The sequence below is a fragment of the Semicossyphus pulcher genome, unplaced genomic scaffold (assembly GCF_022749685.1).
Source record: "Semicossyphus pulcher isolate SPU_LCO1_2020_fin unplaced genomic scaffold, fSemPul1.0.p SCAF_25, whole genome shotgun sequence".
Taxonomy (NCBI): Eukaryota; Metazoa; Chordata; class Actinopteri; order Labriformes; family Labridae; genus Semicossyphus; species Semicossyphus pulcher.
In genome coordinates, this window is record NW_027211699.1 from 930,028 (window position 1) to 957,660 (window position 27,633).

The 27,633-nt window shown below is 42.8% G+C and overlaps 1 protein-coding gene across 2 annotated transcripts in view; it reads left to right on the forward strand.

Moving 5' to 3' along the window:
* The first annotated feature begins 6,806 nt into the window (after positions 1 to 6,806).
* The window catches only part of cacnb1 (calcium channel, voltage-dependent, beta 1 subunit), a 35,607-nt gene continuing 14,780 nt past the window's right edge, over positions 6,807 to 27,633 (forward strand). For both annotated transcript variants that reach the window (XM_069676407.1, XM_069676408.1), the window contains exons 1-5: positions 6,807 to 7,051; positions 13,483 to 13,569; positions 25,346 to 25,465; positions 25,647 to 25,769; positions 26,186 to 26,322. In XM_069676407.1, coding sequence (XP_069532508.1) covers positions 6,962 to 7,051; positions 13,483 to 13,569; positions 25,346 to 25,465; positions 25,647 to 25,769; positions 26,186 to 26,322 — 557 coding nt within the window. In that variant the 5' untranslated portion in view covers positions 6,807 to 6,961. The remainder of the gene's footprint in view (positions 7,052 to 13,482; positions 13,570 to 25,345; positions 25,466 to 25,646; positions 25,770 to 26,185; positions 26,323 to 27,633) is intronic.

Consider the following 27,633-nt stretch of genomic DNA (forward strand, 5'->3'; position numbering starts at 1 on the left):
ACACACTGTGCCCGTCCAGTCTGTAAACAGCTATTTGATACAAATGAATTCCTATACAAATGCTGTTTAATTAATTGTGTTACAGTGTTACAAGCTGCCATATGCTTAGACCCTTTTCTTACTTAAGAGGTTTTTGAGCTACCACTGTAACAACCGTCCCTGCCATCACTCCCAATATAAGTTCACTGTGTTTGTGTGCACTCGCGGGCCATGTGAAGTGTTACATAGCTGAGACTCAGTGAAGTAAATGCCCTCTTATTCACAATTTTACAGTGCGTAATTATTGTCCTTGCCCCCGCGAGTGTGATGCTTTGTCTCTGACCAGCGGCTTGGAGGAGGAGAGGACCACCATGGTGCAATTTCTGTTTAAATCCTGATCAGCGAAGCTGTCCGTTTCATCACTTCATATTTGGCTGTGCTTAAATTGTCAATGATATGGTAATCTGCAAAAGAAATAAGAGGAAAATAATTCCGTGATAATAATCATGCCCCAATCATGGCTGAATTTACCCTCTGGCTATAAGGTTAAGCCAGGTCACTTAGATCACTTTTTTTTAACCGTACTCCTTTAGTGCAGAATGCAGATGCAATCAGAAGCAAACATCCTGAAATGTGGGTACATGTATTAGTAATCCTTTTTTCCCCCAGAGCCGTCAGACTCACGAGGGGTGGGGGGGACAACTTTATCAGGGGGGCCACGGCCCCTGGCCCAGGGGTTTGGTTTTAAGTCTTGATCGCCAAACTTCCCTTGTAAGATAATGGTACTGGCCGGTGTTTACGCAAAGCATTATGGGTGAGGTAACAGTTAGATGCATTCTAGTGTTGTAACACAAGAGGGCGGTGTTTGAACCAGAAATGCCCCTGATAGCACACTGCTGCCAAAACACTGACAACACAATTATGTAGGGTTTTTTTTAAGGAAAGTTATTTCAATACCTTATGTTATCACACGGGCGACTACGATTTCAATTTATAAACTAAAATGTTTAATCTGACATGTTTTTATGAATATTCCTTGATGTGAAGCATTCAAAATGTTTAATTCAGCCTTCTTACAATATCAATAAGATGGTTGATATTAAAAAGGAAATTAAATAACCACTGTGCAATTAGGTCTTATAATGAAACCAACTACATAATATAATTGGAGGTTTATTATTATTGTGTAATTTGCTATGTTTGCTCTCTTAAATCAGTCGGCCAGTTAAGAATAGTTATTTTATATTACAGGTATTCTCAAAAATGATTCTTCTGTATTACCTATACTGCATCAGAAAGAACATATGATAGTTATTTCAATGGAGACTGCCCAAAAAAATACTTTGCTGAATCTCCCATAGTGCCAAATGTCCTTTTGGTTTGTTGTCTGGCTGTTTATTTATGTGTATATAACAGAAATGACCTTTAAAACACATAAAATTACATTACATTCGATAGGCCAACTTAGTACCAAAATATTGTACAAAGCCAATTTAAATTGTTTTTGATGCACTGCTAAATTCAGCTTAATTAAGTTTGTGAAAGTAATAATTATAAGGGAGCAATACTAGGGAGACCAGGGCATCACCAAGAGGGGACTGTTCAGCTAAATTTAAGAGAACTGCTTTCGGACAATCAGCATTTTCAGTGAGAGCAACAGAAAGGTGGAACTCAATTCCACTCAAAGGTGGAAGCTATAAAATATGCAGCTTCAGGAAAGTCAAAAAATTACAAATCAAGACATCATAAAAATGCAGTTTTAGACTTTCAATTGGCTTCTATTTAAGAAAAAAAATACAACACTTGGTAGTTAGGTGAAGGGTTATTTCATAGGACACTTGAAAATTAGCCAAGTGGTACAAAAACATCTGACTGCACGCTTATTAAGGCTGCAACTGTTAACTGTTGCATCCTTCAGCAGCAGCACCATCACCATGACAACGCTGCACGCTCACAGTGTGGGCGCACGAGGGGCACTTGTGTGACTTTTTCACCTCATGCAACCCAGAATACCAGCTGAAACCATCATCATCCCCAGGCAAAGCACCGGATCACCTCCTACTACAGCTCTCTCTACAAGGGTGAGCTTAAAATAAGTGAACAAAACAGTTTCAACCTCAATGAAGTTGGACGTTTTTAGAGTAAGATTTTTAGAGTATTTTATACTTTTATTTAATAGTTTGGTAACAATCAATGAATCCATAATAAAGCAGTAAAAACTTCCTCACAATGATTAAGTTTGCATACATATTATATTATATCTGCTGCAGGTTTAAACGACACATGAGAATCCTGGTTCTTATTATTCCTGTGTGCACGACCCTACACGAGTATCAAGGTTTCGGATCATCTTTATCCATCTTAACTTCTGGTCTCAGCCAGCCATTTCTGTACCAACAAAGAATGTTTAGAAACCAGAATCGAGTGTCAACATGCTACGGTGTCCTTTTTTCTGTCTCAAAACATGTTGTTTACATGTGCAACACAGTCACAGCCAGAAGATAGTTGGCACTTACTGACTTTGTTCCCGCCTGTCTTGATCGCTGCTTGTGCTGTATTAACTCTCAGATGTACATCGCTTTGGACAACAGCGTCTGCTAAATGAAATTGTAAGATCATTGCATATGAAAACACAAAGGAGAAACTGTAGTGTCACCTCAGACAAACGGATACAAACAGCATCACAGTCCGGCTAAGATTTTGCTGTGCAGACACAGAAAATAGTCCCTCCTCAACAGATTGCAATGCAGCAGCAGATTAGCACTGTTAAGGCAAAGTGGCTGAAACTAAGTATTCCAATTTGTAACTAATTTTAAAATAGATTAATAAATGAATGTGGGGCAAGCTGTGCATACTTACATTCTACCATCTTGAAAGGCTGAATCCACAGCTGTGTGGTTAATAATTATGCACAGCTGTACTAACACCCATTTAACAAGAAGTCACAATGATGCTCTTTCATCTTTGAGCTCTACATTAAGTCCTTCAAATTATATCCAGATTTTTTTAGTATTCTTCTATAATTGAATTGAACACCTGGAAAAAGCCCATGTCAGTCAAAGCTGGTGTTCTCTGTAATCGATAGAAGCAATAATATTTAAAATTGTTGCCATAGCTGTGGAGAACGTTGTACAAACAGCTCGTGGTTTCGCCCATTCTACATTCCTAGAATCCAACACCCAGCGTGTATTGCGCCCCTCCCTCTGAAAAGAATGGCTCAGCGTGGAGTGAAATACTTTAGTTACGCTACAGGCAACGGCTCAGAGCGATACAGAATCAGAAATACGACGAGAATAGGCTGGTAGATCGTCTAAAAAATCATCAGGTCTGCAGTCTACATTTCAAACCTGACTATTTTGAACGAGACATGACATCGAAGGCGGGCGTCCTAGATTGAGGAAGTGTAGTTTAGCAACCCTGGCCTCCACAAGATGACGCATTTTACATAGTCTGGATGAGGTTTTCCAGGACCCATTGGAGAAACGGATAGAGTCCTCCAAAGGCACAGAGCGAAATTGCATTTTTTTTTTTTTTTTTACTATAATGGCATTAGCTCCCCATAATAGCATGATAGGACTGAGGTTGAAAATCGGTGAACTGGCCCTTAAACTCTACTGACACAGTGAAGTGAACAGCAGTCAGGGAAAGCAGCACTAAGCCTGCTGTCTCTTCTTACCAACAGTTACTCTGAGCCAGCAGTGAAGTTGCCCAGTCCTCCACAGGCTCGCTGGATGGCATGTTAGCTGGGTCACAGGGATACACATTTTCAGGGTCTTTCGCTGATACTCAACACTGTTTATGAAGTTGAAAACACATCTAAGGAGATAAAAACACAAAAAAGATAGTAATCAAATATCCAAAATATATAAGACACTTAAGTTTTTTCTACTCTTGCCTTCATTGCATTCATCTGCAAAGAAAAACATCCACTGAATTCCAAACTAAAGACGGCTAAAGTTGACTCTCTGTCGCTATGTTTCTGTTTGCTTTTTTTTATTTTAAGAGGATAACCATCATGGCTTCCTCACTCCTACAGAGGCAACCTCTTCAACGGAAGTACGGGCTGCAGCCAAAGATGATGACCTCGTGGGTGTTTAAACCAACACCATGATCACAACATCACAGGTTTCCCAACAGAGGGAGTTTGTCATGGACTTTAACGGGTGTGGAGATCTTGTTTTTTCAGGATGATATGACCTCGATATGCGATATGACCTCAGTGTATATCTTTTTCACAGACATGATTCATGTGGACAAACGGAGGTATCAAGTACTTCTGTCTATACAACTATTTAAAGACACAATCTGCACTTTTGACCATATAAATCATCTGTTTATACATAAGTGAAGCATTTCCGTTGTTTGTGTCCCTCTCTCTACTGGTCATGACTCATTCACACTATGTTTCACACAAATGATACAAACGTCATCAAGCAGCAGAAAACTCAAAGCAACACTAATAAGTATTTTCAGATCAAATGACTAATGTGATGATCTATTTTGGTTGCTCATCGTGATGAACCCACAGAGAATTATCACCTGACTCTACAGCCCCTTACAGCTCTCTACAAAGCTTCACAGCATCCAGTGGTTGAATGTAACAGTGTACATTTACTCAGACCCTTTTTACAATTTGGGGTTACCAGAGAATTTCTATTTTATGCTTCTCTATTGTATTTTCCACTCTGCACTCTTGGTATGCCAGCTTTAGTTACTTTCCAGTCAAGATTAGACATTCACAAAAATATTAAAGCTTATACGACAATGTTCAAAATGAGGCTAATAGTTGTAAACCTTTTGAGCTCATAACTCCTTTAGATGGTTTCATTTGAAAACAAAAGTATTAATTATCTAGTATTACATAGAAACGAAAGACTAGGAAACTGTAAGAAAAACTAATACTAATTTCTTCCCTGGTGAGTTTAAGTTCAGTCAAAGCTGAGTATAAAAATGACACCTACAGAGAAGCAGTTGGTGCTTCCGGTTCAAGCTAGCTTGTAGCTAATGTTTGTACAGTAATGTATCCACTGGTGTCCAATGTTCAAATTTGAGCAAAAGAAACACGCAAATAATCACTTTTCTCTCGGTTTCAAAACACCTCAATAAACCCAGATTTGCAGCGAGCTGGAAACTAGCTTGTTGAAAGCAAGTGGAACATCGATGCTAGCTATTAGCTAATGGACGTTTAACTGGGTAGTTGGAGAGAGAAACAGAGAAAGGTGAGTGGATATTGGACGTACATTCAACATGAAACTTTAAGTGTTCCTCCAAATGTTTTGTAATGCACTGTTTTTCCACTTTTGCTGGATATGTAGATATATAATTGTTTGCTAACACGGCTTTATAGCGTGATGAAATGCTAAAGTTGTGTTTATAACTTTGATTTAAGCAAGCTAGCTAGGTTAGCTGTTACTAATAAAGGACCTGTTAAATATATATGGGATATAAATATGGGGATGTGGATGTATAAATACACTTTATACATCCACGTTTTGTTTTTGTGCCATTATCAACTGACACAGCTGTCTTTTACGTAGATACTGACCAAAATTACTGATTGGAATATGAATATCATATTGTTAATATCCCAGTAGGTGATATTATGTGTTTGCTGTCTTGGTCCTCCACTGTAGGTCTCATTTCAGAAAACCTGAAGCCCCTGAATCGAACTTAACCAGGGGCCTCAAACTTAAATATCTCTAATTCCTGGCATGTTTAATGACCTAAGTAAAGTTCTGCTCCCCCATGAGCAGAGCTCGGTTGTTTCTCTCATCAATCGATAAGCGAAGGTGGGGTCTGTTCTGTGGGGCGTGGACCTTGGCTCCCAGCTGGAGTCAGAGGAGCGAACAGCGGAGAGAAACGAAGTCAAGACAGACAGAGGGCCACGGTAACACACAGGCAGGAAGCGGAATTTGCCTTCACAATAAAAGCATATGCGATTGAAGACGAGATAGTTTTTACCTATCGGGTTACTTTTTGTTATGTTACCACTATGACTATAACTATGCCCCCACTCAATTTTATTATTACTGCTTGGTGTGGTAGCCCAACAGTTGCCACAAATTATATAATACTAGGCTACATGAATAATAGGCTATTCTTTAAAAGTCACACAAAGATAGATAGATAGACAGACAGACAGACAGATAGATACATACTTTATTTATCCCAAGGGAAATGTAGGCATCCAGTAGCTTACAAGACATATGACATCACACATCAGTCACCCCAATCCCCCGGCCCCTCCTTAAGCCCGTAAGAAAATAATAAAATTAGAGACAAAATAAAATAAGAATAAAAGCTATTAAAATTACAACTAAACACTGCAACATTGGTTATTAAAATTGCAATTAAAATCATAGGTGTTTAATAATGAAACAAATTGCATAAACTAATTGTCCAGCCTATATCTGTGTTGGCCCTTTATAATAGGATTCATAATCAAATATGTAATGGTAACATTGCGTTGCAGTTTAGGACATAAGATGATAGATAATTCTTTAAAGACATTTTTGATTGAATACTGCAAACTGTGTAAAAAAAAAAAATTAGTACAATTATTTATTTTAAAAGGGACCATGTACAATATTAAACATGAATGTTACCATTTGATGCATTGTACCAAAGTTAGCTTAAGCTAATTTTCATCCGCAGTCCCTAAATAAAGAAGTAAATGTAAAATGTATATAATGTTTGAAAGTAACTTTCTTAGTCTAGTAGTTTTAGCAATTAGGATTTTATTGTGAAAGCAGTAACCGGATGTGTTATTGCGTCATCTCGCTGACTTGACTGTACTGTGAAAGCCTGGTGCGCCAGTTTGTAACGCTATAGGCTGGAGGAAGGCAGCTGTTGCCATTATATTATCAGGCAGCTCAGATACATCAGCGGCTTCACCCTCCCTGGAAGAAAAAAGAAAAAGATGAGTCAGTCGACACCATCATAAACACACGAAACTGAAAATAGATTTGAAAAAGTTAAATCAATGGTACAGAAAAGTAGTATGTCCAGGACGCCTTCGACCTCAACCCAGGAGATCCAAATGGACATGTTCGACCATCATCCACACACACAGGTAAGAACAAGGAACACAAAAGCTGAAATATGATGATAGATTAACGAAAAATAACTGCGTAAAGTATCGTACATTTCTATCACAGACGCTTTTTAATGCCAGTGAAGCGTTTCTTCACTTCTGACGATTAACAGGTTGTTCTGCAATTAAGTCGCCTAATTCGCCACCAGGAGTCTAAAAATGCAAGAGCACTGATTCAAACCGGATTGTATTGATTCATAAAGGAAGTAAATTTACAGTTTAGTTTAAGCTTTTATGGGTTTTGATTTACGATCATCCTTGGCCTGTGTCTAGCCGATAATTGTGTTGGTTTTAATAAGTCTCCCATGTGTAATCGTATGTGAGGACATGATGTAACGCTTGTTTTTATGCTTTCCGCTCATTGGGTCTTTATGAAAACCACGCCTTTTCTTAATTAATCAGTAATTAAACAGATTCTGGACTAAATGTTGATCTGCTCAGCTGGAGGAGAGTGGAGTTTTATTTCATCACAAAAACAGGTTCAGTTTAAGTTTTGAAACGTGTCATTTGGAGTTTTATTTCAGGTCTTGTGCGTGACATCACATCTGTTTTTCAATCTGTAGAAAATCTTCTCTAAGACCCTCCACCACCCACAAAAACACGACTTAGTAAAGCGATACATTTTTCTCTTCCATTTACAATTGTATCCCTCAGCTTTCAATGGTGTCACTCTGTTTTTTTAACAGCTACAAATAGCCTGTGGCTGTTAGGAAGTGACATGATGTTGTGGGCATGTTTAGTCATAACACTTTAAATGGATGAAAAATAAAAATGATGAGAATATCTAGAACAAACACACCCACGCTGAGCTCGCTCATTGTCTCTCTGGAGAAGGAAAAAAAAAAACCACCTCACCACAGACAACCAACGCTTCAAACCATGCCAAGTCCTGCTCTCTCCTCTGTACTCCCACTCTTCCCCCTCAACGCTCCTGATTCCTTCTCCATCCTCTTTATCTCCATCCTGCTCTCCCCATCTCACCTCTTCCTGTCTGTTTTTAGAAGTCAGATCGCCGTGGTGAGAAACAGATGGACCCCCTATTTGTGCCAGGCAGCGGGGAATGGTGTGTGTGCTTGTATTTGTGTGTGGCACCTCTGATCAATTAGATATAAAGTTCATGCAGACCTGCAGCGGGTCATGCTGCTATATGTATTTATAACTCTGCAAAGCAGGGAACAGCATTTCTAATATCCTGAAGGAGACGGTCGGAGTTTGCTACCCAGCACAACACCACAGAAGAAGAAATGAGCTGCCAAGAGCTGATCTGAATTCGTCGCCTGAGGGTCGCTTAGATTAAAGATCGCGTTGCTGACGGACGTTAGATTGCAGATCAGTGAGGATATGTGCGAGCAGAATAACGTCTAGAAGAGTGTACATTTTCACAGTCGTGATATTGTGCACCCTGCCACCCTCAGGCCTCCACCCACCACCCTGCAAGCTCCCTGCTTTCCTGCAGCTCACACACAACACCCACTTTAATTATATTCCTAATCTGGGAGGATGTTTACCAACAGGAAACCTCCCCTCCCTGCTTCCTGTGGCATTTCCCTGCCCTTTGCAGACAGGAACTCACCCTATCGTGACTCCGGTTGTAGGGACCCCTGTACACACACACATATGCTCACACATCCACCTGCATACACACAGATGGCGTTAAGTGTATTGGGAACTTGTGGAAGCAGTGCCCCCGTCAACAGAACATCCTTTAAGATCTTTAAAGGGGGTTTTTTTTGTGTTAAACTTAGTGTTAAGCTGTGATTTTATCTGTTATGACATAATTTTATTTACCAGTTGAAATGCTGAGATATCTGATGGAACAGCAACAGCCTCAGCAGGGGAAGCATCCACAGTGTAATCGTGTTGTCTAAGTCACTTATCTGCAGACAAGAAGAGACGCTAACATAAAAACGATTTATAATAGAACAGTCCATTTTTAACATTAAGGTTTTGCAGAGCTTCTTCTACGTTAACCCTATAACCCTTTGATTTGTTCACATATTTGTACCCGGCCAAACACGTTAGTACAGGCAGTTACGCCACAGATTGTGATCAGAATTCAGTCATATCGGCCTGTCGACATACAGAGAAGCTCTGATAACCCTTTGAATTACACCCGGTATGGATAGGTGTACATATTTTCAAAAACCAGTCTTAAAACAAAGGTCAGATATCCATAAAAACAACGAAACTGTTTTGGCTTGCTGTGATCATTATTCTGCTTATCCTGGCAAATTTAATGGGTAGCAAAATCCACAGTCCTGGTTTTGTGCAAAAAATACAAATTCAATAGTAAGCTTCATGTCACTAACGCAGCAGTCTGTGTCAGTGAAATGAAGTGGATATCTTCCACTGTCTTCTCACAGACAGTGTTTATCCATTGAACTGCAATGGAGAGAAAGCAGGAAATGTCGGGAATTTTTATTACTGTTAATGACACAACTGTTTATATATCTGTTTAACCTCATTTATGCTTTAGATAAACTGTTAAACTGCCCCTCCCTCTGAAAGGAACAGCCCGGCGAGAGACGCAGGCAATGGCTCAGAGCGATACAGAATCCGAATGACGACAAGAATATAACGGTGGATCGTCTAAAAAATCATCAGGTCTGCAGTCTACATTTCAGACCTGACGATTTTGAACGAGACATGACATCGGAGGCGGGCGTCCTAGATTGAGGAAGTGTAGTTTAGCGAGCTCCCTGGCCTCCGCCAGATGACGTGTTTTACGGAGTCTGAGTCGGAGGCACAGAGAGAAATAATGTTTTTATTTCTACCGTAATGGCATCAGCTCCCCATAATAGTATGATATGACTGAGGTTGAAAATCGGTGAACTGGCCCTTTAAGCAGAAACTTTTTAAGTAAACATACGAGCATTTGACCGTTACTAAGACAGAATTTATAGATGAATAGATAGATACATAACTCCAGCTCTCCCTGCATGCAAACTACACATATATCCTTTCCTTAAACAATCTGTGACTTGCATCTTTACATCTCATCATAAAACATGCAGAAGACAACTGTTGCCACAACCAGGTGTTAAGATGCAAGTAGATATCTCTAAAAACATTGTCAAAAAGTATGATTTTTCTCTTAACACGATCAGAATATTTGATGTTTAATATACAGAGACGCAAATTAAGAAGCATCAGGGAGTACAAGTCTGAGCAGTAATAAGCGAACACAACTTTGTCTGTAAAGTCGTGACTCTTGAACAACTTTTTCAGGCAGCGTAGGAGGAAACATTTACCAGCAGGGATGCCAGTTGCACATCGACATCTTTTCTCACGTATCATCACCCCGAGTTTCACTTAAAAAAGCCAGAAAGCATTTTTGTAAAAGTTTGCAACACAGTTTTTGTTGTTGCGTGTTTCACTGTCAGTTTTCTGTGCAGCCTGCGGTGCATTCATCCGGCCCATCAGCCGCAGTAAATCAAGCAGGACACACAGGGTTGATACGTTATATATTTAGCTGCAGGAGGTCGAAAATATATTCAAATGAATTCCCAAGCTCCTCTTAGGGAGATGAGCGAGTGACAGATGTGTTTTTCTTTCATCTGTTCACACTGGAAACCTCTCGGACGCTGTGTGTTTTTATGTTCGCACCAGTTAGCGCTGGTATAACAGGTCATGTTTGTTTAAAGGCAGGCAGGACGGCGTCATTCATCCGAGGGCCTCGGCGTGCCCCGTCGTACGTGATGTGACAGTTATAACCAAAGACAGTGTGGAGGCGAGCTCAGTGTTGTTAACCTGTCACTGCTTCTGTCCTGCTGATCCAGCAACAGACATTTGGACATGTTTACATAGTGTTTGTGTGTGTCGGCTGAGGGATTGTTGTCTGGTTGGTTGGCTGTAAGCAAGTGTGTGATACTGTAATTGTGTTTTTACAATGTGCACGAAAAAACAAACAGTTAACACAGATAGCGTTTGTCAAAGTGCCCGTGCAGAGTGAACAGAATACATGCAAGAATATTCACTCTGAATATTTAATATCATTCCTATCAACTTTTCAAAATAAACTGTAGTTCTTTTACATTTTTGATACTCCAGTCTTTTGAAAATGCTCTACGAAAGATGAGTCTGGTTGGAGATAAAAAAATATAAAATATGCCTCACCTTTTCTTTTACCTGTGTTTAAAGTTGTAATCTTGAAGATCTCAGTTTTGTTCTCTTTATCAGCACCTATGGCGACAAACAGTAATTGCAGGAGCACACTTCCTAAATACAGACAGCGTCGCATGTGTGACGTCCACAGTTGGCTCCGGCTGTAACAATTGATTTTCCTCGCTGACGGTTGTTTTCTTTTTAGACTGTTTGTCTTCATCTGAGCGTCAAGTTTGTTTCTTTTTCTTTGGATTTTCACTTATTTTTGAAGTTGTATCTGTAGTCATCGATCTTTTCTTTGTTTGTTCAGCCATAGTAGATTACTGTTTACTCGCAACACTTGCAGAGACCGGAAAAGCAGCCGCTTAGCTCCGCCTACCCTCTCTGGCAGACCAACCACTGCTGGGTGATGGAAAACGCGTCACTAACTGGGCGCCGCTTGTGATTTTTTTCCGCAAAAGTTGCACCAGACACCCAGTCTATAATACTGCAAATGCAAAGGCTTTCATCAGTGGGCCATAGGCTCATTGTGTTACCTCATCAGGTGATAGATAGAGACTTAACAGACATTTATTTCAATGAAAATCTTCCAGATTATTACTTTAAGGGCCTGATCAGACAGAACGCGTTTCAGCAGCTTGGGGCAGGTTTTTGTCATTGTTTTCAGAGGGGAGGGACGCTTTTTGTGCGCTGCTTTTGCGTTGCAGAGCGCCTCACGCTTTTCGCTCTGTGTGCCTCATGTTTTTGAGGAAACGCTCTGGACACCTCGAGTTGAAAAAACTTAAACTCAAAGCAGAAAAGCGCCCCACATCATGGGCGTTTTTTCTCATTGTCGAATCAGATGAAAGGAGAGGCGGGCCTTCTGTCAGTTTACAATATAACGGTTAGGTTAATGACGGCTAATGATTCGGTGGTTGCCTTAACAACAGTAGAAAAAAAAGGCACCCCCAGCTGTTAAAACGAGCTCTGTCTGATCGGGTGTTTACTTCCACAAAAAAGGCAGTGCAGTGCACCTCGCGTTTTACAGCCTGCAAAACGCGTTCTGTCTGAGCGGGCCCTAATGCTGTCTTAACCAAACATGTAGGAACTTTCCCTAAATACATTAGTCCAACAATAAGTAGACAAAACAGACTTTGAATGACAACTTTTTAAAACCTCACCGTTTCATGCTCTGTGTGAAAGACACAATTCAGTTAGTATTAAGAAAGTAATGAGGTTTGATATCCGGCCCGCATTAGTAAAGTGTTAATTGCAACTTGCAACAATAAAATAAAAAATCTATTACATTGAACCTGTATGTTCATTTTTGAGAATTAAAAATACTGTGTGCAGTAAATTTAAGTGAAAGTTTTGCAGGTGTTTCGTATTCATGTATAAGTTAGTCGGTAAACAGTAGGCTGGTGTTAATGAGGTAATTTTTATAATTACAAGGTTTCCAGTGTTACAGTCGTCTCTGAAATCTTTGACTTTCAACCCTGCACCTGAACACAACACACCTGCAAGTCGCAGATGATTAGCAAACTGTCCTGAGTGAACCGTTAATCGATTGTGCCTCTTCTCTGCTCTTCTTTCCTGGTTTGAAATTGCTGCTAATTGAACGTGTTCGGGTTTTGGACAGAACTAACCGATGTCACATTGTGCTTTAGGAAACTGTTTTAAACGGTGTTATTATCTACTATCTAAAATAGGATCTGTCATAAACAAGGTAAAGATTGCAAAAGCACCGCCCTAGGCCTTTAATATATGCTGTTCACGGCCTCTGCTGAAAAATAGAGGTATGACTGAATGTTCAGGGAGCATCCGAATTTGAATCAAAGACCTCTTGATCTGCGGTCTAATGCTCTTCCACAGAGCTATTACTGATTACCAACAAATGTGATTAGTCGGCATTGTGTAACCCTGCCGATGTGGGCTGGACGGGCTCATAATGCAATGTGTGGCCTCTGCCCAACCCGGATAGACCGTTTGCCCGGGGTCTGCCAATCTGATTACAAGGTCCCCTGTTTGCATCAGAACATGAAAAATGACAAGTAACGATGGTCGCTCATGGAGCACTTTCTCCCTGTTCAGTCTGAGACTCCCGCTGTTTTATCTCTGCTTGTGTCCGACGGCCTCATCATGTTCAGAAGCTCCTTCGAGCGCTGGGCCAAATGTTAATGACTGCCATGCTCCCCGGAAACAAGGTTTTCTACGGGATACAGTATGTCAAGATAAGTTATTAAAGATCATAATTAAATTAATTAAACTTTTTCTGTGTTCTCTTTCCTTCCTCATCCTCCCCTCCCCTCCAACCGCTCCGCTTCCAGGGAAAGTACCCCAAGAGGAAGAGCCGATTTAAGCGCTCGGACGGAAGCACCTCCTCTGACACCACCTCCAACAGCTTTGTCCGACAGGTAACGTTTCACACTTAATCCTTCCTGCAGGCCGCTAATCCAGATGCCTTCCCATCGTTTTACTTAATGAAGATTCAAATGAAAGTTTAATGGGGTCAAAGTGAGGGCTGTTAATGCCGGGAACTCAGAGTCTCCATGTCAAGGTTTACATCAGACTAAAAAGTTTGATCATCCTGGAGCACAAGTTTAATTGTTTTTTAAATATATTTTTTTCTCTCAAATCGTTTAAGAGACAAATAGACAAATAAGCCCTTTTGAGAGTCACCTTTTGGATTTTTTAATTTGTTTATTTCTTGGACTAAAGACGTAATCAAGTAGTCAATTATTTTATTTATTAATTTATTAACAGTTTTGTCAAAAAAATGTTTCATTTCAACTTCACTGACCAAGCTGATCTACCTTGATAGCTTGTTTTATCCAAACAGCAGTCTAAAAACCAAACTAGTTCAGTCTAGTGTCATATATGACGAAGAAAAGAATAAGGCCCCGTCTCCATATAGCACCTTTTTCTGGCAGAAAAGCGCTGGCAGGGCGCTGGGATGAAGCGCCTGCACGTGGTTTTGTTTCTATGACAACAATACTACACAGCTAACAACAAGCTCACCACGTGAAGGGCGATAAAAGCGCAACACTTACCAGCAACAGTTAGTGTCCGGCCGATCTGCCCCCACCAAAGGGGTTTTCGGTCTCTATTGTGATGCTGTTTGTCTTATGTTCAGCTCCAGGTGGAAAGTTGCTCCTCCATGTTTGTGGTAACCAGGGTGACGAGTGGTGCCCCATCTGATTGGTTGCCTGATAAAAGCAGCGTGATGATACCAGTGCCTTTCTGAAAAGTTCAGAAAATTTCAAGTCGGAGCGCTCGGAACGGCCGCACAAAAAAAGGCCAAGCGCTCCCTCTGTGCAACGCCTTTTCTCTAGGCGTCCGCATACACTCCGTCCTCACTCAAAATCAGTTAACTGGCCCTTTAAGCTATTAAATCGTATGAATTTGTCTAAGTCATGCGTTACCCTTGAATATTTTCTAATTCCAAAAGAGTACAACCAATTAATTAGATTCTACGCCACTAAACATTTTTTGCTCTACGGAGAATAAGCTCGACTGGCTTTATTTTTCCTGCATGATTTGCTTTATAAGCTGTGCCAACAGTGAAATCTCCTGCATGAGTTTCTGCCTGAGAGGTATATAAAATTAAAAGGACATGACCGAGCACACTTCAAAGAGCAAATATGCCAAATATCAATGAATTTGAGGTTTATAATTAAAAAGAGTAATGCAGAAGCAGGCTAATAGAACGAGTACAATAATAGTTTCTGCTACGCATGATGAGAGGAAAAGTAATCCCGCTGCAGTTTTTTCTAGCAGCTGTCATCACCTCGTCTTCAAACAAGGCGAATCTTCCTCGCCACACCTGTGTTTGTCGCAGCCCACATACCCATCTCACACATCCAAATGGCTTCGATAGCATCTCAGTAACGACAGTAAAACCCCTGTGACTACCGCTACGCACACGGCTTTATCGTGAAGGAGCCGCCACATACGCAGAGATTCCTCCCGGGCTCTGATGGTGATTATTAGTCCCCACCCGCTCACTTCTCCCATCTGACCCTAACTCCATCCCATCTGCATCCGTCATTTGTCAAGCAGAATGAGTCAAGAAGCTTTTTTTATCAGAGGGGAGTTCATCTTCTCCTCTGTGAGTTTAGGAGGCGGGGTTAAAGAGATTACACACACGCCACCCGAGCTGCAGCCCTGTCTGGACATGACATTTCTCAAAGCCGCCCTTTTTCCTTCTGACCTCTTCATTTGTGAGAGGAAATGATTTGCCCCGCGCTGAATGACATTTACCTGTTCGGGGCCGTTGTTGCTTAAGAAAAAAAGGAAAAAACTTGCTGTTTGTGACCGCGGGGAGCCGAACTCTCCCGTGGTTTCTAAAGGTTAGCTGCATCCTCGCCCACACACACACACACACACACACACATCACCCTTCCCGCTGCCTTGTCCTTCATTAACTCGGCGACTCGGCGCCTGCAGGAGGGCCACGTGCACCGAGGCCTGCAGGTTAGGCACAATTCATAATGGCTCGCACTGGAGAAGGATCTCATTACTGTAGGGATGATTTAACACTTCCTGAGAAAAACGTCCTCCCCTGTCTCACAGCATTTCACTCACCAAGGCCGGCAGAGGATTTTAACACCTGAAATGCTGCTCATAATCCAAACACTGCTTTAGTAACTCAGCCGTTTAATACATGAAGCTTCTTTCTGTGTTGTAACACACAAACGCCAACTCTGAAACCACGTTTAGGCTTTAAAAACACGCAAACAGCAGCATGCAGACGCGCTGTAGGTTTTTGCACGTATAGCCGATTTTAGCCTCCCCTTGAACAACTCAAAGCAGAGCCCTGTATAGGCTTAACAGTCTCACACACACCTACGCAAGAGCACACTCACCACACCACACTCACACACACACACACACACAAATAGACGAGAGCCACAATCAGCCAACGGTAGAGCTGGCTGGTACACTCAGCCCGGTTTCCATGGCGACCGGGTCTACTGAATCTCCCCCCGTGTGCAAGCACAGTGGGATGGAGAGACGAAGGAAACGATGTTTAGATGGGCTTGTGTTTGTGCGCGTGTGGGTGTGGGTGCATCTTACGTGTTTGTGCAGTGCTGGCTTGTGTGTCGAGTTCAACACGAACACGTTTGGTCTTCAGTTGTGCAGAGACGGCAGGGGCTGTCTGCTGCCGCTGTGTGAGACAGGCAACATGTCTTTTGTTGCTCCGGGAGTATGGTGGGAGAATTTGCCCTGTTAGGACGTATATAAGCAGGAAACTAAAACACGTTCACGCACAACAGTAAAGCTTTATAACATGAATCAAATCAGAGGGGCAGCCACGCGTAACAGCTGTGTCCTAGTTCTGTGGATCTCCTAAAGGACGAGGATGATAAAGGAGGGTCCTTTAGAGGCAGTCTGGACTCATAAATACTAACGGCCCTCTACGGCCCTCGTCCCCTAATAAAGAAAAACAATCACTGCGTTTGTGCCGACAAGTAATTGCAAATTGCTGAGAAAGTTGCTGCAGATACCAGAGATATAATCCGTGTTTCACTTCATCAGAACATCAGTAGAGAAAGTGGCTGCCGTAAAGTCGTCGGTTTGAATCATCATTAGAGAAGACCCAGAGTTGACTCACATTGTGCCTGCTGAATCTTTAGTTTTTCTAGCTGCGTCACAACACAGAGCAATGCCTGAGCAACAGCATGTCCTGCTGTTAGCTTGACAAACCAAAATCAGCGCGTTGATGCAGGTTTTTCAGACCCGGGAAGACCCCCTAATAAATGCTGATTGTCTCTTTTCCCTTTGCCAGTGGAGTTTACTCCTTTCGGTGTCGGTGCTGCGTCACCGTCTGACGCCACAAACGCACCGGAGACAGGGTTAGCAAACAATAGCGCGCACAAAGAACTTACGTTATACTCTTTGGTGAGAAGCTCCCTCACCTCACTGTCTTGTCAGTGATGCTGCATCTTGCACGAAACAAAGAACAAATTTGTATGTTGTTCTTCTGTATTTACGCGACAGCGGCTGGAACTTTAATGCGCGACATAGCATCGTGCCAGAAAGAGGGCGGGGACTAGCGATTTTGTGTTCCCATCATTGCCGATCGGAGCCGAGCCGATAATTACCCGGGTCTACTGCAGTCATTTGACCCGGGTCTGAATGCCGATTGTAACCTTTCCCACTAAGCAAAAAAGCCGGGTGTTAGCATGGTTTTTTGACCAGTGAGAAATAGGCTCAAGCCTTCAGAGTTTATCGTTCACTAGACTTTTACAAGGTACAAAGTTATCCACAAAACAAACCAGTTTTGAAACACTTAAAGGTAGTCAGCTGGAAATGTTTTAATTTGTGGCCAAAAGTCAGTGCTTTTGGAAAATGCTGAAAAACAAGTGAACAACAGGTAAAACATGAGACTCATTCCGGCTGATTTAGGACGAACAGTTAGAGCTTCATATTGAAAAGCCAGATCCACAATTCAGTGTCTCCTGCCTTTTAATGTGACTCTGCAGCAGCTTTTTCAGTGCTCCATTTATTAGTGACTGATAGCCACTTTATATGGTAAACACGGCGTCGTCTCATGATCCTCCCCGATCACCTTCAGGCTCCATATAAGAACTGACCAGTGCACAGTGGATTATGTAATACTACTGAATGTTAAAAAGCATATGTGCACTCTTAATTTGAGCAAAAGAAAGTTTAATTTCTGCATGTAAGAAGTGTTTGCATATTGCGTTCGTAAGACCTTTGTTGCATCGTTTCCCTCATTTTCTATAACCTCTTCACTTTCATCTTCATATAAAAGAGATATAGAGAATAAATTAAAAAGTGCGATTTCCAAGGTGTGAAAAGTTTCCCGCCTTCTGTAACACACACACTGTTCTGCATAGATTAAATACCCCGTGGGGAAAGAGGCACTATAGAATATGAATAATGCAAATGTTTCGTTTTAGGAACGCAAACTCTCTCCAGACCAGAGATTTTATCCGTCAAACATGGTCCTATTTCTATCACCAGAATACCAACATCCATCATTCTGTCCCCAAAGATAAGAGGCTGTCTCGGGCCCGGTCGCCATATGTGAAAGGTTTCGAGGGTCGAGATGCTGGAGAGAGACAAGCGGCCCTCCTGTCGGCCCTGACAGATGAATCCCAGCAGAGCCCCGCGTAGCTGCTCCCGGCTCTTCTTTCTTCCTGACTTTCTTGTCATCGGGTACCAACGGAAGAGAGGGAGAGGCGGTCAGGGCTGTGGCCGTGAAGAAAGCCTTTTTGACAGTGTCAGAGGTCGCCCTCTTGTGGACACAATGGAGCCCAGGCACCACCCTGCCAACCACACCTACTTTTTAACAGCGTCCAAAGTCCACACTAAATGTGTAATTACATAAAAGTATTCAGCAGATACTTTAAAGGCTTAAATAGTCAAACACCCAGTTTTGTTACAGCCCTGTTGTTGCCCTTTTTGCCCTTCCTTCACTGCTGTTTCTTTGAACCTTACTCTTGCCTCATATCCAGATTGACCCCCCGTCTGATACCCCTTTTTCCGGGAGATACACGGACAAACAAAGAGACAGGACGAGCTGTTGGGAAGAATGAGATCAGAGGGCTGAGAAGGAAGGAATGAAATAGAGAGAGAGAGAGAGAGAGGTGAGGGGGGTTTCCCTGGACACTGCCCCAGCCCCTCTCCCACGTCAGCGGGGGCATTGAATGGCTGACGGCTGCATACCGAGCCTCCTTCTGGGTCTCGGCGTGTTCGTGTCCCTGTTTCTGCCCCGCCAGGGCTAAATATATTTCCCCAGTTTGCAAATGTAGCACAAGTCCTGCAACCCGACCCCCCCTCCCCTCCTCCAGCCAGCCCCGGCTCCCTTCCTCTACACAGGGTTCACGTTCCTCTGGGTTGTGGAGGTGGGGTGGGCCTGTGTGTGTGTGTGTGCGTGTGAAGGGGTTGGAGGTTAAGGGAGCGCTCTCCTGGTTTCACACATACAGTACTCTTTTCTGGCTTTCTCTCCTATCATACACACCACACACATGCTCGCGCACACACGCACAGACACACGCACATGTTCACTTCTGCACTTGTCACACCAGCAGACACACACTAGTTGCCACTATCTCTCTCACACACACACACACATAACTCTGTCTGTGGACTCCGGCGTTGCCCCCTTGGTTTGCCGTGGTGTGGCGAGCGTGGCAAACGAGGTATGGAGAGGACTGAGAGGATTCAAAGGCCCGTCATGGTAAGAAAGATCTGGATTAATCGACCAGCTGTTTGATGCCTCTGACTGATCTGGGAGCTGTTTGAGTGTCTCTGTGAGGGTCTGGATGAAGTTTTGAAGGTTCAGCAGAATCTTTTACTCCGAGATATGACGGGGAAATATAACTCGCCGCCTGTGCCTCCTGGTCTGCGGCTCTCTTTCTTCGCTCCCCTTCTTGCGAGTGTGATTCCATTTTGGGCCGGGCCACAGCTGCTGGAAAGGCGCTGTGTTTTTAATTAGACCTCCAGACCCACCGGCCTCTGCTATGTGCACCGCCTGCCCTGTGGCCGTTTCAGGGGGCTTCTGTCACTGCTGTCCCCCTGTCACACACAGGCCTGGGCTGGAGGTGAAGTTAGCTTGTAACTGCTTCACAATCCTATATTCTCTCATTTTAGATGTCCATTATTTTAATAATCTAAGCACGAAGGACTGGGCGATTATTCAATATTTTAATTTCGCAGTCAGTAGAATACTAATCCACTGATTCAGGCTGCAGACAGCAACTGTTTTAATCATTAGTTCCTTTTGTCAGCTGCGTTTAGTTGAATAATTTGGCGTTCAATTCAAAACGTTTGCTGCGTCTAATCGAACAGGTTCACTCCCAAAGATATTAAGTGTATGAGAAAAGCCGCATTTAAGAAGCTGAAATCAGTCACTCCTCTACAGTTTGCTTTGATAAACTCTTTGCATTTTTTGAATACAGTTTTTTTTGCCCAAATTTTTCTTATGTCCCATGTTCGGTACGACAGTTGAAAACAGTGTTCTGCTTTCATAATCAGTTTCAATCAAATATTTTTTACATAATCGAATAATATGCCAATTATTGTCTCAGTCAATCACTTAGATGTGTCCCTTTTTTTGTGTCTTAAGTTCAAATTGATGCGTTCAAGTTGCTTGTTTTGTCCAACCAACAGTCCTAAACCCAACGTGTTTACTGTCATGGACGACTAAAACATTACTCACATTTAAGAAGCTGGAACTATATTTATTTAGGTTAAAAAAGAGCTTAAAATATTTTACATTTTTTCTTATTTTATCCACTTTACATGCATCATACATGATTTTGCGTATACAAGCTACAAACGTTATATCATTATGTATATGTATCATGGATATCGTCAGACTGAGTATTAAACTACTTAGCTACAAATTAACTAATAGTGAACACACGTTTTAAAAGCCACAATGATATAATTATACTATTTAATGAGATATCAGGTTTGATATAAAGTAATAACCTTTTTTATTTACATTAACATAGTGCAGCTGATTGTTTTAACCCAACATTAAATGCATTAAGAAAGCTGATGCATTTTGTACTTGATAAAAACGGTTTGTAGGGAAACATGTTTATAAGCCTGAATAAAATTACTAAGCAGCATTGTTGGGATGTTAGCATTAATAAACTTATGATGGCTGTACTGTTAGAAAATGTCCAACATTACCAAGCCTGAATAATGACTTAAATTGACGCCTTAACACATACGATTTTATTTTTAAATTTGTTGCTGAGTTGTATTTTCAATTTGAGGAAGGACTTGTTCCTGGAGTTCCTCGTTTGCTTGTTTGTGAAAACTGGGGATTTCAAACCGTGACTCATCTTTCCAGTCATCTCCAGGCTGTCCAGCTGGTTGCCATGACGCTGCTGTGACAGAAAAAAAAAAAAGAAATATGGCCTTTTACAGGCACCAGCCTCGAGCTTCAGACAGGAAATCTGTGCTTTGTGAATCCTCGGTTTGTAGAACGGCCTGTTCTGTGAGACGCGTTCTCCCTCTTCTTCCCTCGTTGCACCTGATGTCTCATCCTGTAGCTGCGTTTTCTGAGCTCATCTCGTCGGGGATGTGATGGATCTTTATTTTCCTTTTTCACATTATCTGAGCTGATAAGTGTGCAGGTATTTTTATCCGTGTAATTATCAGAGCAGGGGTTCGCTAAATGTGTCAGCTGTTCGATTGTAATCACTCATACGAGAAGTCTGACACCTGCTGCGTTGTTTTTCTTGTTTATGACAGTCGCAGATTCAAATCTTTGCCCTCTGCTCTGTTATCTGACACAACAACAGGAAAACAGCGTGATGATTTCCTGTGTCCTTAAACAGAATGAAAAGCAGTGTTATTTTCATGCTGGTTCAGTAGATTTATAACACATTTTATTGTTGCCTTTCCATTCCTTCTTTTTCCTGAAACCATTAACGAAGGTGTCGTTGCATCAGACGCACAATGTTAACTCATTTCCCTGCTGCAGGCTGACTCTTTTCAACCCTCATTATTCAAAGCACTTGTCTTCTGTCGGCCCGCCCTTACTCCTTATTCCATTACCCCCCCCTCCGCTCTGCTGCTCTCTTTTTCTCCCCCTCCATTTATTCAATATCAATGCTAAGGGGGTGTAAATTCATCACGCTGGCAGGAGGAGAAACAGTCGGGATAATTACTGAGCGTCACCTCTTGCACCTTTCTCTTGTGTTTTACCCTCTTAGGCCTGCCACAGTAGGATACTTTTGTTTCGGTAGTCTTGTTAGTGCAGACATTGATATTTCCCTTATTGTTTAACGTGTTTGTTTCCATGTTAGCCTCGCACCTATTGACCCGGCGGCGGCCTTGTAGCTGTAAGAAAAAGCCTCATTGATCACCCGTTGAAAAGCTTTTATGCAATCTCCCCGCCGCTGATTTCCCCTCTGGGTATTTTATTTACTATTGATTCCTGTGTCTGCTTTTTTTTAATCTCCTTCCTTTTTCAGCGCTCACCGGCTGCCTGTTATAAGCTGCAGAGATGGTTACTATGACACTGCCGGGGTCTCTAGTCTGGCGCTGGCCAATAGGAAGGCAGCCCCGCCGTCAGGTGACCTGTTGCTATTTTGAACGGGAGCTGTATGTGAAGTGAAGCAAGCTGCTAAATTAGAGGCACAACTCATTGACATGAGAGGAAGAGAAGAAGAAGAGAGGGAAGGAGAAGGTGTTAAGTTGCTTTCTCGGCCTATCAACAGGTCCTGAAACAGTTTCAAAGGAGAAAAAGTGCAAGCAGGTTGTTTGTCAGCTGCTTTTTTTTGTCCTAAAGCACCTTTTTTTATGAAGTATCGGTGTCCTTGCTCATGAATCCATCCGTCGTTTCTATCCCTGACTGTCTTTCCTGTTCCTTCTGTGTGACGTGAATCAACTCCATGCGTGACTCAGATACAAGCATTCATCCACACACACACAAACACACATATTTACACAGACACACACGCACGTATTTACACAGACACACAGAGTCATTGCCTTTCCCTCCCACTCTTTCTTGCTCTACATTTTGCTGCATCACCGACCTGTTGAAGCGAGCCGTTTCTGTCGTATCAGACGTAATTTCAGCTATTTTTCTCTCTAAAAACCTTCCCGTGTGCTCCTCATTAAGGTTTTATTAACCGTCACTTAGTCGCTCTCCTTGTTGGGATTCACCTGTAAGCTTTAGACGATGACTCAGAGCTGTTGGCGTGGGCGGCTGTTATTGTTCTCATTAGATGCTGCATGCCACTCGCAGGATTATTCCTCCTACTAGAGTGGGATGCGGGCGCACCTCGCCGCCAGCGTTTGAGTAGAATGAAACAGGAAGTACGGATGGTCTGTGGATGCCCGAGGACACGAGGAGTAGCTGGCCATCGCCTTGGCAACAGGGAGTGTCTACATTTGGTCTACTGTTGCCAAGTCGCAGAGCGCCTCGATGAGACAGGTGGCTGGGCTAGAATAAACATTTGTGTTTGTCCTTTTGTTTCAAATCATAAAGAGACGCGTGGACGGTAATCGAAGGCACGGAGGAGCATAAATCACACATGCTAACGTACCACACAGGTGCTTCACTCTAACACATACATCCTGTGTTTCTATCTGGATGTATTTATACCTTCAGGTTCATGATAAAGGTTTGTGTCTGAGGAATGCCACCAAGGACTCTTCTTTTGATTTCTTCTCATCACTATTTTGGCACTTTTTTTAGATAGCAGTAGTTAAAATAGAGACAGGAAAAAGGGGAGGAAGGTGGGTTTTACCTGCAACACAGGCCCCCCATCTTTGCCGCGAGGCCTCCAGGATTCACAAGATTTATTTCCACCTTTGAAAGACGAAAAAAAAGCTGCTAAACAAAACAATTTAAGCTAAAGCGAGTTGGCAGCAAGAAACCAAGTTCAGAGTAGGACTTGTTATCAACTCTGGGTCCCTAGAAGGTTACTCCAATGATAAAACACTCCTATCATATCCCACACATTCTTATTTCTTGTCAAAAAGTGGCGCCTACAAGACCCAGAATGCAACTCTTCTGTGGATATTTCAGTCAGAGTTCTTTTGAGTTATCTTGGTAGCGGCTAATGTAGCCAGACAGAGGTCTCACTCCTTTTTAACTCCAAACCACCTTTTCTTTTTTCAAACTTGTAGCCTTTTTAGCTGCATCAGATGCTAACTCAAGCAACGTCACATCAAAAGGGGTTAAAACATGTCAATAGGTGCGTTTCGACTGCAGGAACCAGGGTCTAAATTTAGTTCTGGGGTAAGTGATTTACCCCCTGAAAAGTCCCGGCTCGGGGGAAGGTCCAGGAACTTTCAGGGCGGGACCTGCAGTGCTGATTGTTTCTGATTGGTTGAGTATTTGCAGCGTTTTATTTCACCCACTATTTGTCTTCTTTGTGCTTCGGTAGCGCGAACGCGTCTCTGACAGCTCCCGGTCGATCGTCAAGCATTTCGGGCATTTACCTACTAGCACTTGTCTCCTATCCAGTGTTGATTCAATGAATCGTTTTCTTACCACCACCTACTAGACTGGCGGTGTAGTGTGGTTACTTTTATTGCTTCTCCATACGTCATTGGCCTGATTTGCATAATCTTCCCGGGACTTTGTGGCTGTGAACTAAAAGTTCCTGGTACTTTTGGTCGAAAAAGCACTTTATATTTACAATCTAAGATCTCCAGTTGTACTGTTTTGGTATCAACACTAAAGTATGAGCACTAATATCGAGTCATTTCAAACATTTCACAGCCGTACTCCTGCGATATTTATTGTACTTACTGACCGGATATTTTGCGATGTCTGACTACACGTGTGCGGAGAATTTTTCAGCATCACTACATATGGTGTATGTCATCTTTGCGCATTCTCACCTCTATTTTAAAAGCCCACACCTAGTGAGTCACTTCTTCTGCCTGGCACATTCAGCTGTCCGCATTCTTGTCAGCACCTCCTACAAAGCGCCAGGCAGCCTGTCAGCGAGAGAGAGAGAGAAAAGAGAAAGAGCAAAAAGAGAACAAGTGGGATTGTTATATAAGTTCTCAAACATTAGAGAAGTTCAGGCTGCCTCCCTCCCTCCCTGCTGAACGGTGGGTACAGTGGGCCTGTACGCCGCCGGCTCGCAGGAGGCTCGGGTTTTTATTGTGGTATGGGTGTCTGGAAGAGGGTCAGCAGGAAGGTCAAGTTACCGAGCCTGAGTGGTGGATGTGTTTGAAACTGTGGCCACTTCATGAGGAATTTATATCCGCGCTTATATTATATTAGGTCATTTTTTCCCTCTTCACCTCTTTCTGTCTCTACTTGACACACCCACACGCTGAATGTGTACCTGTGCAGAACACCTCGGCCCGGCTGCAGCTGCAGTGGAAATGTCGGCCTGTTATTGTGCATCCTCGCCACCTCAAATTACACAGAGTCAGCTTTCATGCAATATGAAGGCCACGGCCCCTTTTGTGTCTATGTAGGTTATGCTTCTCAAGGCGGTCTTGACATTTGACCGCAAATAAATTGCGAAGCAGAGGCTCAGAACTTCACAGAAGTAAATTTTAAACAAGACAAAAAGGAACACCTAAAGATGAACCAAGAAGGAGTAAGTTTAGACGTTGAAACTTTTCCCCACACAGCTCAGTTCCTCCTGCTTCCTTCATGGACTTATGGTGCACTTTTTCCCCCTCCTCACCTTTATGTAAACTCATTGTCATTGTGCATTTCAGGGCTCTGCAGACTCCTACACCAGCCGGCCGTCGGACTCAGACGTGTCCCTGGAGGAGGACCCCGAGGCTCTGAGGAAGGAGGCCGACAGACAGGCCCTCGCCACACTCGAGAAAGCAAAGGTCAGAGATCAACAGTTTGATTCCGGTCTATCATTGTTGCATAATCGTCACATCAGTGTGGAGTGTTTTGACACCGTTAAACCTCTTCATCGGTATCAAGAGGACACTAAACTCGGTGCTGGGTGTGATTGGTGAGCTGTTGTCTCTATACTAATATCGCTCTCTCTCATCGCGGCTCCAGACCAAACCAGTGGCGTTTGCGGTGCGGACAAATGTCGGTTACAACCCCGGCCCCAGTGATGACGTTCCTGTGCAGGGCATGGCCATCTCCTTCGAAGCCAAAGACTTCTTGCACATTAAAGAGGTATTACCTTCCGGACCATACACACTACAACACAAACATGCAATGGTACTGAAGAGTATGTTTTACCCAAAAGAGCAACTGTAGATCGCAGAGATTGGCCTTTTCAAACAATTGGCAGTGATGGTGGGTGTGAATCCAGTGAAGGATCATGTCTCCTTCTGTTTAAACTCCAGCCAGGCCTTGAGTGGGAGTTAGCAGTAACAAGAGGTGCAGTGCAAGCAGAACTTGGTGATCCAAATTTGGGTGAAAAAATCGGTGCTTTCACTTCTTAACTTTCTGATTTTGGTCACTTGGAGGACATTTTTTTAGCTTCCAACATCAGACACAAAAATGATATCGCAATAAACATGAAAACGCTATTTAATGTGCACTCACAAAATCAATACCATTGGCCTCTGCTGCCTGTCTGAATGCAGAAGTACAACAACGACTGGTGGATCGGGCGTCTGGTGAAGGAGGGCTGTGAGGTGGGCTTCATCCCCAGCCCCGTCAAACTGGAGAACACCCGCCTGCTGCAGGAGCAGAGGATGAGACAAAACCGGCTCAGCTCCAGGTGAGCATTAAAATCCACTCTGCATCTGCAGCATCAGAAACACAGGGTTTCCCACACAGAGGAACTTGGGCAGGCCAATAGCTGCCCAAGTATATTTAGCGACACATTTCAGCATTTTTTTTTTATCCATCCGAGAGAACGACGCCACGCACGATCGATTAAGTAGTAGCACTGGGCAATCTAGCCCCTCCCTTACCTGTTCGTTCTGATATCGCAGGGAGGTTTCACCTACTGAAAGTCACACATGCTCTGCAAAGAAACAGAGAGACACTTACACGCCTGTATTGCGTTGAAGACCCGCAAACTGTGGATATTATTTAGGGCTGAATCGGATGCTTCAATCGTTGCCATGGTAATCGACAGCTCTGTAAATGGCTCATTAAGGTCGCGAACTGTCCATATTTCTGCGCCCAGTCACTCTAAACATGGTGTGAATGACTCGAGCAGGAGCTGTAACCTGCGATCAGTTCATTATAGTTTATAATAACGCAGTGCGGGGAGGACATAGACGTTTAATCACGTGGATCGTTCTGTCTGTCTGTCACTGTTAACAGAGACTCCAGTCTGCTGTGTAGTTCATATATTTCACACAGAGCTGTAGAGGAGCATCAGGCTTCATGATCAAGTTTTAAAGCTTTACATTAGAGATAGACCGATATGGTTTTTTCAGGGCCGATACCTATACCGATTATTAGTAGTCAAGGAGGCCGATAACCGATATTTGAAGCCAATATTCATTTGCAGTAAAAGTGAAAATATTGGCGTCACAATTTTGAATAATACAAACTCCAACACTTAACTTTGTTTAAATGCCTTTAAGCATATGCATCAGAGCCAAAATAACCCAGTTTTAAATTGATCTCTTATCGGCCATCGGATTAAAAAAAAAAAAAAAAAGGGCAGATGCTGATAAGCGTCAAAATGCCGAATATCAGCGCCGATAATCGGTCTATCCCTAGTTTACATCACGTAATGACTTCAGTTCGCGATCACCCGCTCTCTCCCTCCCTCTGTGCCCGTGCTCTCCCCCTCTCAGCGCTGCGAGTCTGCATCACAGTCTGTATTATATGATGTTTTTTAAAGTCTCATGAAGGTGAATGAGGCTCCTTGTAGGCTTGAGTACGCCCCCCCCTCTCCTGGCTACCACCACAATTTCAGACCTGTGGGAAACACTGAGAAATGACAGCCCTTACTTCTTATAAACAGGTCAAACCTGAGTCACATTTCACCCACCAGGTAATGTGAAACTTCCTGTAATACAGAAAGGACAACAGTGAGTCACTGTATTCCTCTCTGCAACGACAGTGTGTT